The sequence below is a fragment of the Choristoneura fumiferana genome, chromosome 2, assembly GCF_025370935.1.
Source record: "Choristoneura fumiferana chromosome 2, NRCan_CFum_1, whole genome shotgun sequence".
In the NCBI taxonomy this organism is placed as follows: domain Eukaryota; kingdom Metazoa; phylum Arthropoda; class Insecta; order Lepidoptera; family Tortricidae; genus Choristoneura; species Choristoneura fumiferana.
In genome coordinates this window covers 18,488,365-18,504,305 of record NC_133473.1, presented here as the reverse complement: position 1 = coordinate 18,504,305, position 15,941 = coordinate 18,488,365, and the positions used below count along the sequence as shown (strand labels likewise).

The window sequence follows — 15,941 nt, the reverse complement described above, 5'->3', positions numbered from 1 at the left end:
ATTTCATTACATCCAAACCTCATAAAGATAAGGAAGCGAATCTCCAAGAACACTGGCAAAACAGACCATTCCGTCATAGCAGTAACTAATAAAAATTGTAGCCCTCTATCACATTACAACCGCATCCAGAATCCTCATATCTCACAGCAGGCACGTATTAGATGACGTAGTGCGCCGTCAGGGTTGTCACCGCTTATAATGTCGCGCGCGGTTAGTTAGACAAATGCTCTAATATCACGTGCGTGACATAGTGCCGCTTAGCACAGCGGGAAACACCTGTGAATATTGAAGGAGGTGGCGTTTGAGCGTGGTATTTGATGTTCCATCATCATCATCCTTGCCCATAACGTCCCACTGCTGAGCCGGGACTTTAGTGAACCATAGCTAAGAACGTGTGACGTGTCTTTATTTTTTTTAACATTAGAAAGAAGGTAAGCGATCTTGACGTGTCTTTTTATTGAAAAACACTTTTGAAAAATAAGTCACAGCAAATATGTAACAATAAGTAAGGCCATTATGATCATTTACATTCTTTTAGTATGATAAGTAATAGTTACTGTTTTTTAAAAAACGTTTTTCAATAAAAAGACTCGTCGAGATTCTTTTACGTTGTTTCTAATGCTAAAAAACGAAGTATACCGCATGCAAATACACTTTTATGTAAATCAAACCAAATCGTTACTCCGTTTGAAAGCTACGATTTTTTAATTACATAATTAATTAATTATGCGCTTTTGAATTGATCACTGAAATCACGGAGTTGAAATGATATTTATTTTATGGAATTAACAGGAATTTGAACAGAAAAGGACTATTTAAACAAACACTTCGTTTCAGGTGATTGCTCCTGTTAAAACAAAACACCACGTGATACCATTTATATTTTGGTCGTATTTTTTTAGAAAAAAAAACTTGGTTGTTATTCCCAAGAGCCTGTCCCTACCAACACAGAAACTACAATATTAACCCAAATAGCCATTCTACTCAAACAAGTTTACAATTATAGCACTTGGCCAGCGTTATTAGCAAGTTGGAATATAATTAATGGGCAAGTCATAACTCGTATGTCTAAATAGGCGAAGGCGAAAGGTCAACACGTATTACTGACCCCTCAAGCGTAACATTTAACCTCCTTACCCAAGGACTCATTACTATGTCGAGAATATTATTTATTATGAGGTACCTAGTAGCTTTTACGTGTTTATGTGAAGTACGGAGTTTCGTTTTGAAGGTCATTTCCGAATTTGACTAAGTACGTTGCATAGCACAGAATATATTAAAATTGTTTTATCAATTATCCAACAAATTTTCGAATGTGACGTTTGTGATTGTATTCACCATCACTTTCCATCCTCCTCCTACACCGTTTTACAGAAAGAAGTGGTGAAAAAGATTGCGATTCGGAGTGCATTAAGCAGCATTCAAATTTATCTATTGTCAACACAATCGTGTCGTGACGCATCAGAATGGTATCGGTTCATACATTTATACCGGGTGTGGCCTGTAAGTGAGTATGAGCAAATAATTAAAACATAGATCGTACTCTTCAAACTAAACAACATTAGTTCAGCAACTTTAAAAAATAGTTCGTTTTTTTAATTTTTATTACACTTTAAAGTTTATTCGAAGAAGCAATGTAAAGCAAAATGCTTGATGTTCCTAGGGTGACAGGCGCCGTCAGTTGGGTTCTAGGGTAGTGTACACTGATTACAGTATTTAATTTGTATGAAAAAGGGAAAATCTAAAGACTCCATTATTTTTAAAAGTCGCTGAACTAATGTTGTTCAGTTTGACGAGTACGATCTGTTTTAATTATTTGCTTTTAATACAGGCCACACCCGGCGTTCAAATTTATCTGACGCAGTGTGTTGTGACGGCTTGTGTTGTGTCGCAAGGGAGAGAGACAGAGAGCATTACAACACAACACGACAGAATAAAAATATGTGAATGCAGTTTTAGACAATAAAGCCTTTGCTGGGATATTCGATACTTACAATAAAGTTGTATCTGCACATTGACTCTTAGTGGGGGTACTAAGAGTGTGTTGTCAGCTGTGCAAGTGTACACTGCGTCCAGGTAGTTTCTTGTGAGACGAGGTATCTTCAGTTCAAGTAAACTGAGTCTGGAGCCATCTTCGACAGGCTCCAGCGTTTGTATTGGCTTGTCATCTCGCCACCATCTAACACGGGGCATTGGTTTACCTGTGGAATAACTTGTATTATAATAAGCTACACAAACAATTCGTTAAAAATAAAGTTGTGTTAAATACTTGTGATGTATAGATATTATTTAATAATATTGTAAATCTGTTTAAAAAAAATATACCTCGTTGAGTTTCTTGCCGGATTCTTCTCAACAGAGGTTTTTCCGAAGCGGTGGTAGATTTTTTTTGACATTCATAAGTGCTTGTTATAGCCTAAATTGAATAGAGATATTTTGACTTTGACTTTGACAATAGCAGCTCCCGAGCTGCGCCAATGGTATCGACAATTAATATAAATATTACAATATTCGTCTTGCAAATACAATTTTACTCACAAATGTGATAAAAAACATTGCATGTCGCTGGGGCTGTGCTGGAATTATGAACATTGACTCATTAAACTTGTAATAGACTCTTGTTTGTAATAACTGATTTACCACCCTTAAGACACAATGAACTAAATTAATGAACACTAATGTAACGCGGTATTTATTTTGCAAAAAAATCAATTAACTTTTGACTAATCGTCAACACAACAATTTTGTCAGCAAAAAATGAGACCTACTATACAACAAAATAATATATTGACTTGCAGTAGATCGGGTGAGATGGAACCCATGAGAAATGGGGGTTATTTTTCAGGGTGACCCCTTTTGTAACGGAATTCTTCATTTTCACAGCTGACCTATTTCATCTCGGAAAATTTTGATCACTGGGTGAATAATACAAAATAAGCACAATCTTTCGAGTAAAATTACTGTTTTTAACTGTGTGACACACGTATTCATCCATATGAAACTAGCTGTTGCCCGCGACTCCGTCCGCGTAGTATTCGTTTATCGCTATCCCGCGGGAACTATGCAATTTTCCGGGATAAAAACTATCCTATGTCCTTCTCCGGGACTCAAACTACCTGTGTACCGAATTTCATAACTGTTTAGACGTGATTGAGTAACAAACATCCAAACATCTTCACAAACTTTCACATTTATTAGTAGGATAGTACGGATTTTTTTGCATGCAAACACATTTTTGTACTATACATAGCTGTACACATAGCTGTTTTGCACGAGCAATGTAAAAAAATGTTTATTGATTGCATCTCCGCAAAGTAACCCTTGATTCAGTGAATATTAGGTTTAAATCTTTTTCTACACCCATATAGTAAATCCTCAATTACGCGTTTAAAAACCATAGGTAGTGACCAGCATTACGATATTGGATTCTATTATGAACACGGCTCTATCGTAATGGTCATTCGCGGAACACATGATAGAGGATTTAATATATGGATATAGATAAAATATTGTCCACACTCGTGTTTTAAGGACCCCTATTACGATACAGTTGCATAAAATACTAATATCTCCCACACTCCTTGTAATGACAAGTCGTGATTTAGTCGACTGCTCATCTTCACTTACTCCGCCTCAGAGGAAGCTCACACTATAAACGGCAACAATAAACACAATACCACCAATAATGACTTGTCTGCTAGTTTTACCTCCACTTACAACACAGGTAAGTTTGAGACTGGTATCTTCTATGTAGGGACCGGCCACGCCGATCACTTCTTTGTCTAATTCATCGAATATCTTCGGTTTCTCTGGTAATTCTGTGAAAAAAAAACGATACAAGGTCGATAAATTTATGTATCTTTATTAAAGCCAATTATTTGTCGAGCTATTAGATAATTTACACGTATAATAATGAAACACTGTAGCTTATCCGTGCTTTGCTCTCTGCTAACTTATTATAATATTATGCAACAGATATCTATGATCCTATCCTGATTGTTTATTTTAAATAACAATTACAGATATTTGTGAAATTTAATAGTAATAGAAATATAATCATTAGTGTCTAATTACAAGTGGGTATGTAATTGGGGAATTTACATTGACAAATTTAAATGTTTGCTTTGATTCGTTTAGTCTGACATCTGGCAGCATGGTGAAAGATTGTGTTATTCTGAGTATGCACTCTGATTGCGCTCGAAACGCGTAAGTGTATTGTGGTGATGATGATAGTTGGGTTTTTGTGATTTGTCTGTAGGTAGTAACACGCATTTTTTGCATAGACATAGCTATCATAAGCATTAAGTAAAGTCATTGCTTGTAGTTCATTGATTTGGACCTCCGCAAAGTAAAAAAAACATTTATTCGTGACAGTGACTAGTTTACACACAATTACAGAAACGACGGACAAAGTAACGCCTGTTTCAATAAATTATCTGATTTCAAGATCAATAGGACGCTACTAAGGTAATTTTATGACACTTTAGACGCTTCTTCCTCTTAACTATCCCCCATTTAAATAAACGTTAATTTTAAAGCATTCACCACGACGCGACTGCTGCCAACTAAAAACTTCTATCAACTTAAAAGTTCCAAAGAATAAGGTATTGCTTTTCAAAGTCCAAGGTTTTAAAGGTTTTCAGTTATTAAAAGTATGAGGTATTTTTTACTATAACTTAGGATTAATTGGTCTTCTAAGAACTTTGCGTTTTATGGTCTGAGGAGCAAAGTTCGATCTTATTAAAAGTTTCAGCAATGCTTTATAGGTGTAAGGTATGGAAGATGAAATGTTTGGTATCATCATCATCATCCCAGCCTATACACGTCCCACTGCAGGGCACAGGCCTCCTCTCAAAATGAGAGGGCTTGGGCAGTAGTTCCCACGCGGGCCCAGTGCGGATTGGGAACTTCACACACACCATTGAATTACTTCGCAGGTTTGTGCAGGTTTCCTCACGATGTTTTCCTTCACCGTAAAGCTCATGGTAAATTTCAAATGTAATTCCGCACATGAACTTCGAAAAACTCAGAGGTGCGGCAGGGGTTTGAACCCACGATCCTCTGCTTGAGATTTTTTATCCTATGTTTGGTATATTCCGGTTGTTTTCACTTTAAAACAGCAGCTATCGATGAATTGATTTTATTAGCTACACGGAAAACATATTATTTGTCTACAGTTTTATGGCTACCTTCGAATACGATTCTTTTGTTATCAAGTACCATTTAACTGCTTCGATGTTTTCCGAAATTCGTTTGAACTGCATCATTACTTGCTACACTCATTACTTGTTGCATCATTGCTTGTTACTGTAACTTGCTACTTGCTTGCTTGTTATAAGACATAATTAAGAAATTAATTTTGTTCCATAAAAAATCTCATGCCACTAATATTATAAATGCGAAAGTTTGTAAGTCTGTCTGTTTGTTACCTCTTCACGTCTTAACCACTGAACCGATTTAGATGAAGTTCGGTACCTATACAGATAGTTTGAGTCCAGGAAAGGACATAGAAGCAGACGGAGTTGCAGACAGCCGGCTAGTCTGGAAATATCATGTATTAGTTGTTGTCCGCATAGAATTCGTTTTCCTGCGGGGATCATTAAATTTTACAAACGCAGGTTTATGCAGGTTAATGCAGGTTTTGCAGGGGGTACTGTGCAAGGTCCGCCCGGATTGCTACCACCATCTTGCTCGCTAACCCTGCCGTGAAGCAGCGGTGCTTGCACTGTTGTATTTCGGCGTGGGGAGTAAGACAGCCGGTGAAATTACTGGCACTTGAGGTATCCCATCTTAGGCGTCTAGGTTGGCAACGCATCTACAATAGCCTTGGTGTTGCAGAAATTTATGGGCGGTGGTGATCTCTTACCATCAGGAGACCCACTTGCTCGTTTGCCATCCAGTCGAATAAAAAAAATATACTGTAAGCGTAAATAACTGCAAAATATCCAGTTAGTCCCTCAATAAGCCATTGAGAATAAGTTTCTGTTAAAAATTTCATTTATAATACAAGCTTTTTTGTTGACTATACTTTTTGTCGACTGTACTTGAATTGTCTTCTAAATTGCATATCCGTAACAAATTTCAAATCTGTGCTATTATCCATTGAGGAGTTCCCTCCTGCGGAAATAATCCTGGCGGGACCACCACAATGCCACTACCAGATTATTCTACTGTCATCAAATTTACTTAAGTATGCCAAATTTCAAGTCAATCGGACCGCTGAAAGTGGATCAAATTTAGCTTCCAAGATTTGACCCAAACAAATAAACACGGCTAGCTAAAGAAAAGCTTGTAAACATTACTACAGAACCTATACAACATTTTTCCTATATTTAAAACTGTTTCCATGAGCTAGTCTTCCTCACAGTTAGATCCCGGTGAATTCCCCGTGATAAATGTAGGGCACGCACGGCGCCCGGCCATAATTGAGTTACCCTACATTAAACTTTTTCTGCGGACCGTATATTGGCTAAAATAAAAAGGCTTCTAGTCGTCCCCGACGCAAATTACTCCAGACCCGAATCTTATCATCGTTATTGTGATTTTTGAAATGTTACCCAATTTTCTTCGGTAACATCTATCTTGATAAAGACTTTGAAAAAGAAGACGTCATATTCAAAATACCACCAACGGAACTTATCACGCTAACACACGAGTTATTTTAACATACAATAATAATAATATAAGTAATATAATATACGTCGACGTTTCGTTTCGGGTGCTAGTGGTGGTGGTGGTGGCCACTGTAATGTGGCCGAAACATCGAGGTAAATATTACCCGTGTGTGTATAAAATTCATAAAATTACTCGTATGTGTTAGCGTGATAAGTCCCGTTAGTGGTATTTTGACTATGAGTGAAAATCACGAATGTTTAAGACGATAGTAAGAGAATCCCACTAATATCCCAATGATAATATAAATTCGAAAGTTTGTTAGTTTATTTGTTTGTTTGTAACCTTTTTATGCCTAAATCCAGCGATTTAGATAAAATGGCCGGATGGCTAAGTGGTTAGAGAACCTGACTACGAAGCTTGAGGTCCTGGGTTCCAATCCCGGCCGGGGCAGATATTTGTGTGAATAACACGAATGTTTGTTCTCGGGTCTTGGATGTTTAATATTAAATACATATTATTTATCTATATAAGTATGTATTTATCTATATAAGTATGTTTATCCGTTGCCTAGTATCCATAGTACAAGCTTTGCTTAGTTTGGGACTAGGTCAATTGGTGTCAAGTGTCCCATGATATTTATTATAATTATTAATTCGGTATGCAGATAGTTTGAGGCCCAAGGAAGGACATAGGATAATTTTCATCCCGGAAAATTGCCCGCGGGATAGTGATAAACGAACTGTATTTTTTTTTTATTCGACTGGATGGCAAACGAGCGTGTCTCCTGATGGTAAGAGATCACCACATTTATGCGGGCGGAGTCGCGGGTAGCGGCTAATAATAATATAATCTGCTGCGACTATTTCGATTTTCAATTCGCTAAATCTAAAGCTCACTAAATCAACAAACGTTCCACGTTCAATTTAGTTTGTTACATAATTAATTTAATTATTCAGGCCATTATTTTAGTTCCACGATCAATTTCCGGGTAACAGGGAATATAATCGCCTGCAATTTATTTCCACGAGTACAGAGCGGACCGGTCTAGGTCGTTCCTCATTAAAATTCTGGTAGTCAATCATTCAGTGATCTCTAATCAGATTTTGATGAAAATGTACATTATGCATGGCCAATAAAGCAATGTTAGCTAAATCAGTGATCCAGATTAAACAACCTATCGAATGTCAATTAGAAATCGCTTGAGTTAGGTATGCAAATTTTAATTCTAATATTTTTGCGACTTTTTTTTTTAATTCGACTGTATGGCAAACGAGAATGTGGGTCTCCTGATAGTATGAGATCACCACCGTCCATAAACATCTGCAACACCAGGGGTATTGCAGATGCGTTGCCAACCTAGAGGCCTAAGATGGGATACCTCAAATGCCAGTAACTGCACCGGCTGTCTTCTCTCCACGCCGAAACACAACAGTGCAAGCACTGCTGCTTCACGGCATGATTAGCAAGCAAGATGGTGGACTTATGTGTATTCAAATGAACGTAGGTATTCTTATTATGAAATTATGACTATACTGGCTGTTGCCCGCGACGCCGTCCACATAGAATTCGTTTTCCAGGACAACAAATCATTTTCCAGGATAAAAACTATCTTATGTCCTTTCTCGGCACTCAAACTATTTGTTTACCAAATTTCATCTAAATCGGATTAGCAGCTTAGACGTGAAGAGGTAACAAACAAACAGACTTAAAAACTTTCGCATTTATAATATTACTGGCCCTGGCTGAAAAAAGCGGAAGATAGGGAGACTTGGAACAAGCTGGAGGCCTACACCCAGAGAGGGGTCCAAATCTACGGAAACTAGTACTAACACAAATAAATAAACTAAGGTATTAGGTACTAACAATACCAACAACTTGCTAATTGTAAAGGAAAAAAATAAGTATCGAAACTCCTGTATTTGGAAAATAAAAGGCTTTATTATTAATTATTATTATTAAACTGACCCTGATACTTAGAGGTTCGATTATAAGTCATAATTTTACTCGTAAAACTCTAAAACCCAGAAAAACTTGGAATAGTCGCTGGGTTAGTTGTTTGTGCGATCATTACTTGTTTAAGCTGACAGATGCCAATCGTTTTCCATGCAATAACCTCAGACTTTTCAAGCGCACCACATAATAAGGCTATTATTGCCACCATTATTATGGTGCTTCATGCGTTTTATACGAATTTCCTGTTTTCATTATAATATGTCAAACGATGGGCAGTTACTAGTAGTACTAGAGTAGGTAGGTACTTTATGTAGCTATGTGTGTATGTATTCAATTATAATCTTTAAGATCTTTATGTTTTTGAAATAATCATGTATGTGAGGAAGAACATTTGTGATTTTTCCACTAACGTTGATAAGCCAAAGGCTACTAGAAACACAGGGAAGCTTAAAGTTCCATCTTACAGACAGACTAAAACCAAAAAGTCGTTTCTGGGAAATTGCATACGTTTTTATATTAAAATTCCAAAAAATATTACATATGAAACGGATACAAAATTCAGATCTATTGTCAAGAAGACATTAATATCTAAGGCGTATTATAAAGTTAATGATTATATCATGGACAGGGATATCTGGAAATAATTCCGATCTGCATTAACGATCCCTTCAAATAGCGAACCTACTGTGTTAAAAATAAAGTTGTGTGAAATACTTGTGATGTAAAGGTATATCAATTAATAATATTGTAAATCTGTTTAAAAAAATATACCTCGTCGATTTTCTTGCCGGATACTTCTCAACAGAGGTTTTTTCGAACCGGTGGTAGTTTTTTTTGACATTCATAAAGTGCTTGCTTGTTAGAGCCTAAATTGAATAGGTAAAGATATTTTGACTTTGTCTTTATTATAAGACATACTCGTATACAGATAGTTACGTTATTAGAAACCTATACATGCACAAATTTAGGGAGGAAATTCTACTAAGTAAACTATCAGCCACACACAAAAACGTGCTTGAATACCTAAAGTATTAATATTGGTAAATAATGAATTGTTATAAAGAGCCGTGTTACTATAATATAACGAGACTTATAGTTTCGCGTCTACTATTTTTTATTCTTGCACGTTGACCCCTAATTTGGTCAGCAGAAACTTTGCAAACAAAAAGTGTGCCCACTCGGCCGCGTCCTGAAATATATCCCTATTCATTTGACAGTATCCACATTCTGCATTTTGGCGTTAAGCCAATTTCAACTTTATTGGTATAATAACTCTTATGAGTTTAATGCGCTCTATAAAACTTTGCTATCCTTTGGTTGCACTTATATTTATTACGCAAATGTATCGTTTTAAAGCGACAGGGCACAGCCTTTAAGTACATTAGGTATTTGTACAGAGCGGAAAACACGAACGAGCCTTCAAGAAAACAAATTTAATTTATGAATTATAATTCTTATGAATTATATAAACAATCTACGAAATGTTGAGACATCTTATGTGTGCGCTAAGAAATAGTATTGGGGCAGTAATATAACAAAAATACCTACTTACATAATAAGTATTATACTTATACATACTTACACTAAGACACACACAAGATTTCTCAACACTTGACAAATTGTCAAAAAAAGAACCCTTATTATTATAAAATATGCAGGCATGGAACCCTAAAAAAACTATGGTTTTATTATTAATAAGAAAGTATACACACTGATTATTATTAAAGTTATGAAATGGTACCTATATTGTGTTAACTAAATAAAATATCTATTCGTCAGTGTATTACCTGCTTTAATATTTAGAGATGACAGCTATTGGGCAGTACCGTGTCGACAACTCGGACGTTTACCTTACTTGCTAACGATTTCATTCAACGATTTAACTGATCCGTACAGCCTGATCAGGCGCTACAGAGCCCTGGCAAGATACCTCATGGCAGCTATTTGGCTCAGTTCCGATACAAGCACATAAATAACCCGCATAACGCCCGTCCAGGTGACTATCTACTGATATATTATTTTATTATTGAAATCTCACTGTTTGTGCCAAAACGGTGGTGTATAAAATATTTTCGTAGAAGAACAGGAGAAAAGGTACTATCCTAGTTGCCTACATTTGTGACATCAAAGAGCTGGATTAACACGAGAAAAATATGCCACCGGACTTAATTGTCAATTACTCTGTTATTTCGTAATGTACGGTAAAAATTTTAATATTTTTTTATAACATTATTCAATACATTTCTAAAGGATTTTTAATCAGCAGAGATTAGAATTCTGTATTTTTTTATAATCTCGCAAAATCGTAGTTGAAATTTTAATTTTATTTTATGCATTAGCTTATTGCTAGCATTCTTACTTCACAAATCAACTAAGGAATAAACTTTCAGTCTATTGTAAGTTTTACCTTGTTATTTTTTCACGAAACTGAAAATATGTTTGCAAATTTCATGAATGAACATTAAACACTTATGAAGAACTGAAGAACTTATATAACGTAAAAATATAGGTGGGTACTTAGGGAGTAACAGTGATAAATTAAAACGTTTGTTGTGGTTTATGAGTCTCTGTCTAACATCTGGTAGTATGGTGCACGGTTGTGTTGCTCTGAAGATGAGCTCTGGTTGAGTTCGAAACGTGTCAGTATATTGTGGTGGTGGTGATAGAAGGGTTCGTGTGATTTGTGTGTGTGTTCTTACAGTGTGTAGGTGGAGGAACTGCATGAACACGCAATAAACTTAGGTATCATAAGGTCGCGGGTGAGCAAAGAAATTCTTTTAGTTAATTGATATGGACCTCCGCAAAGTAACGCCTGATTCAACAAATTATATAACATTTTAAGCTTTCGTGACCACGGCCGCTGTAATGTGGTCGAAACGTCGAGGTAAATATTACTCGTGTGTTTTAGCGTAATAAGTCCCATTTGTGGTATATTGACACTGAAGAATTTATGTCTTATGGTTGTGTTACTAATACGCATCATTATTTATGTTTTTTTCGCACTAAATAACTTCTTTCTTTCTATCATTCTATCTGTTGAAATGATAAGGCTACCAGCACCAGTACTTACCAATGACATCTAAAGCGATCTTATGATTTCTAGTTGGCGACACTTTGAAGTCGACCCGGCAACGATACTGGGCTCGATCGGTGGCCAGCACTTTGTTCAGACGAAGTGCCGACGGTGAGCTAGGTATCCACGCTGCTCTGCCGCCTAGAGAGTCATCCGCCCAATGTGCTGTGGGGCCTTTGACTCGCCCGTCGAAACTGTAAAAGAAATAGCATTTTTAAATGACACAAGTTATTGATAAACAAACAATATAGTATAAAATGAAACGATAACAATTACTTATGTAGATTAAAAAATATCTAAACCGTATATTTCTCCTACCGGGCATCGTGCCTAGAATACTTGGTCTGGGCGTGGTCGGCGGCAGTCCCTGGCTTATTGGCAGAACCTCTGACGTAGGACGGAGCCAGCGAATCTGAGCAAGTAACGTCCCACACCAAAGGCTTGCTCAAGCTCCAAGGCACCAATAATTAAATGGGACATATTTGATAATGGAAGCAGATTGTGATTGTTTTCAACGAGATTTATTCTAAATCGTTCTGTACCCGTGCCGAGTGCTACAAAAGTGAATGATAGTAAAGCTAGGCACGGAACGGTGAAATTTTGTCACACGCTATTAAATTTCTCTGTCTTAAAAAGGTGAAAAACAGAAAGATCCCACCGCCATTGCCCAAGTACTTATACGCAGTCGACAAGCAAGAATCAGGGTATATCAACGCAGTTAACAGTGAGTCTGAACAACATTAATATCCAACCGCTAATTATTCAGTCATCATACTCAACTCTCAACTCTAAATACACAAGATGATTCTTGAAGGTAATCCCGGTCTACATTCCGTATAAAAAATACTATTATAGAAAAAAAATAACGTTAAACAACCATAGACGGTAGGTAGGTAGGATATTATGATACAATAGAATAATTTCTTGATAAATTACATTAAATTAAATGAGGTAAAAATTTAAGAAATAGGTAAGCTGATTAAAGCCAAATTGACCGTGGGATCTTGGATTGGAATCAAGAGGCGGGACTCTCACGAAGGATTCTCTAACGATTTTGGTGGCGCAAATTAATTCAGCACAATGTTTTCACGTTCGAAAGTGAAGAAGAGAAGAACTGGATGCAAAGTAGGAGCGTTATCACAAATAAATTATCCGCTAAGATTAGTTATAACTATGAGGACAGCACGATACGTGTGACTGATGTGCTTGTTTTATTCAACCAAATTCGGTTGATAACAGTCACAATAGAACAAGATTTGAACTAGACTTAAAATTCACGTTTTAACGTTTCAGTCAATTTGTAGGGGCCGTGGTCACGAGTAAACCTCACTACTCTACTGGATTCTAAAGTCTCGGATGCATGTTTAATAAACCATGAGCGAATAAAGTGAAACTTTAAAACAAAAAATAAATGCTATCAGAGCTCTTTGAACTAAAATGCTCGAACTTTAGTACTATTCCATAATACCCAAGGAACATATTTGTGTGCCAAATTTCAAGTGTATTATAGGTGGAACGTAGAAGTCACTATGACCGAAATATGTATGAAACTATCAATTTTATTTGTTACAGATGTGTCAATATTAGCGTCAGCAGAAATATATACTCAGCGGCAAAAAATTTGGCCCACCCTTCATACAAAATTACCGATTCTGCATACTTTTGAAGGCCAGATTTTTTGCCGTTTAGCACAGCAGGATCTTCTTAAATAATTTATTTGTTTCCGTAATAAATAGGTACATTTAAGCGAACTGAAATTCTCCAGACGAAAAATGCCCAATTCTACCTAATAGGGTCATTTCATTTTACACAGTTAGGTGCCATTACAGGCAATCTAAAGTAATTGTGGTTAACCCTTCCACTGCGGACACCGTAGCCTTGGGCCTCGGCCATTTTATTATGAGGATTATGTTTGGAATCATAATAATATCGTACACGGCTTTCGTTTTAACGGTGGTTTTATTTATTACATGCGGTCACGCTTATTTTCTGCCCTATTTTGTAGCTTGAATGTTGCAACCGCTTTATTGATATGCGGGCTTAATTATGGTTTTTTTTTTGTTAATGACTTGTGTCGAAAGCAGCATTTATTAATTTTGTTCCGCCTCAGCCAAAATAATCGTCAACGATTTAATATTTATCGTGTAACAAATGTGGAAAAATAATATTGAGTTGTTTGTTACTTCTTTCAATGTATAGTAGATACTTATTGGTACCTAATAAGGTTATCAATTTCTTAAAATACGCGTGCACACGCAATTCTAAAATGAATATTCAAATTCTTGGCAAGACCACAACTCAAAGTCGTAGACCGCCTCAACGCCAAAAGAAGCAATTACCTACTCAACAAAATTAGCCCTCGCAATTCGTACATCGTTAACATCTACCTGCTTGAAATTATAATTTATTGTCGGCCGTTTGTTTCCTCGGTGCGGGGACAGTCGGCACCTTCGGAGAATTCAACACGGTTAAAAGACTGCAATTGTTTTTGCTTTAAAGCAAGAAAATTTAAATTCTACTTAAATGGTACTGAACAAATGTTAAAGTTCGCATTTAAAGTTGGTTGCCAGGCTGTATGTTAATGAAATATTTAGGTAACAATTGAATCATAATAACTTTTAACAAAACGTAACGATACTTTTGATGTAATTGTTTCCTCGGTAAGTGCTCGGCTGCACCATTTCAAAACCTAGTACTCAAAAACTCAATTTTGCGATTTTTGCTTAAAACGTGGTTTCTAGCAAGTGCCTACAAGATACAAAACATTTAGAGGCCTATCTCGCTCAACTTCAGAGATACGAGTACTCCAAACCTAGTAAGTACAGAAAAAACTGGCTTGACCATTTCAAAACCTAGTATGGCACAAAACCATTTCAAAAAACCTAGTATGGGACATGCACTTACTAGGTTTTGAAAAAGTCAGAGAGACTTACTAGGTTTTGATATGTCAAACGAGTTTAATTGTAACTTTTTGGAAAGTAGTATGTGTTTGTTAGTTGAAGTTACTAGTTTTTGTAAGTCAAATGTTATAGGTACGTTGTTCATTATTCATTTTGACGCGTTGTTGCAGCACTGTGCTGCCGCGCTAACTTCATGCTATTTGCCAGCGCGCAGTTGCCAGCCAAGATTGAGTTTGTATGCACGTGTAACGTTAAAATTTTGCTAAAACGTAGCGTAATTTGGCTAATAAATGAATGAAATAAGGCAATCGCACCAAGCGTATAGTGAACAACGCTTGAATTTAGACAACAACCATTTTGTGTAAGTAAATGTATATAATACTAGCTTTCGCCCGCGTGGAATCGGTTACCGTGCGCTGTTCCCTCGGGAACTGTGCATTTTTCCGGATAAAAGAAGCCTATGTCACTCTCTGGCCCATAAACTATCTCTATGCCTGAAATCAAGTCGATCCGTCGCTCCGTTTCGACGTGAAAGACGGACAAACATACCAACAAACACACAAACATACAACACACATGTTTTGCAAAATGTTGGATATTTAATTATTACGCTTCATACAGTAAGATTATTTCTACTTTAATACTCGGGACGTCTCAGTTTTAACCGTAAATGTTCGTGTTTTTCATAGGATACTTATTTAAAAACCCAGAATTTAATCATATAAATACCCAAACCTATTTCATGTAATTAATAACAACACCTCTGCCTAATTGCACTTCAGATCTCTCTCGATGTAGGTATGCTGAGAATTGCCGAGTGCCAAATCGGAAGTAATCATACTGTATTATTATTGAGCGTGGGAGTGTGTGTCTCATGGTTTTATTGAGCTTGAGCATTTGTGTTATGTTTTATGTCTGTGCCATTTAGCATTTCATGTTATTTCGGTGTTAGTTTTTGCTATTTTATGTTATTTTTTCATCTCATTAATAACGACTAACGTTCAAAATACTACCTCGTCGCTTATTTGCTCATCTTTGCTTCTACTAATAGAACCATCTTGCTATTATGATATATATACTTCCGCAAGAAATTAAAGTGAGCCCCTATTCCTTCTCCAGAAATGTTTCCAGAAGAAAATGAAAGTCAACCTGTTGTTTCCGCTCCTGAATCCGCTCCTGAACTAGTACCACTGATACCCCAGTCCCGAAAAAATATTTGGATCAATCTCCCATTCAGTAATCAATAATAGCAATGGTAATTATAGGTAGTTGGATAATATAAAGTAAAAAAATTAAGACTTGGTGCCGTAATTTTTATTTTTTATAATAAATTATTGTAATGAACAACTACTTAGCTGACTGTTTGTTTTATTTAAATTGAAAAAAGGTCCACGTATTAA

General features: G+C 36.4%; 1 protein-coding gene across 1 annotated transcript in view; it reads right to left on the bottom strand.

Annotated features, from left to right (window-relative positions):
• Window positions 1-15,941, bottom strand: part of LOC141445310 (protein turtle-like) — a 232,403-nt gene that overhangs the window by 31,361 nt on the left and 185,101 nt on the right. Inside the window, exons 4-6 of the mRNA XM_074111105.1 lie at window positions 11,639-11,835; window positions 3,708-3,818; window positions 1,995-2,201 (exon numbers count right to left, since the gene is read on the bottom strand). Coding sequence (XP_073967206.1) covers window positions 1,995-2,201; window positions 3,708-3,818; window positions 11,639-11,835 — 515 coding nt within the window. The remainder of the gene's footprint in view (window positions 1-1,994; window positions 2,202-3,707; window positions 3,819-11,638; window positions 11,836-15,941) is intronic.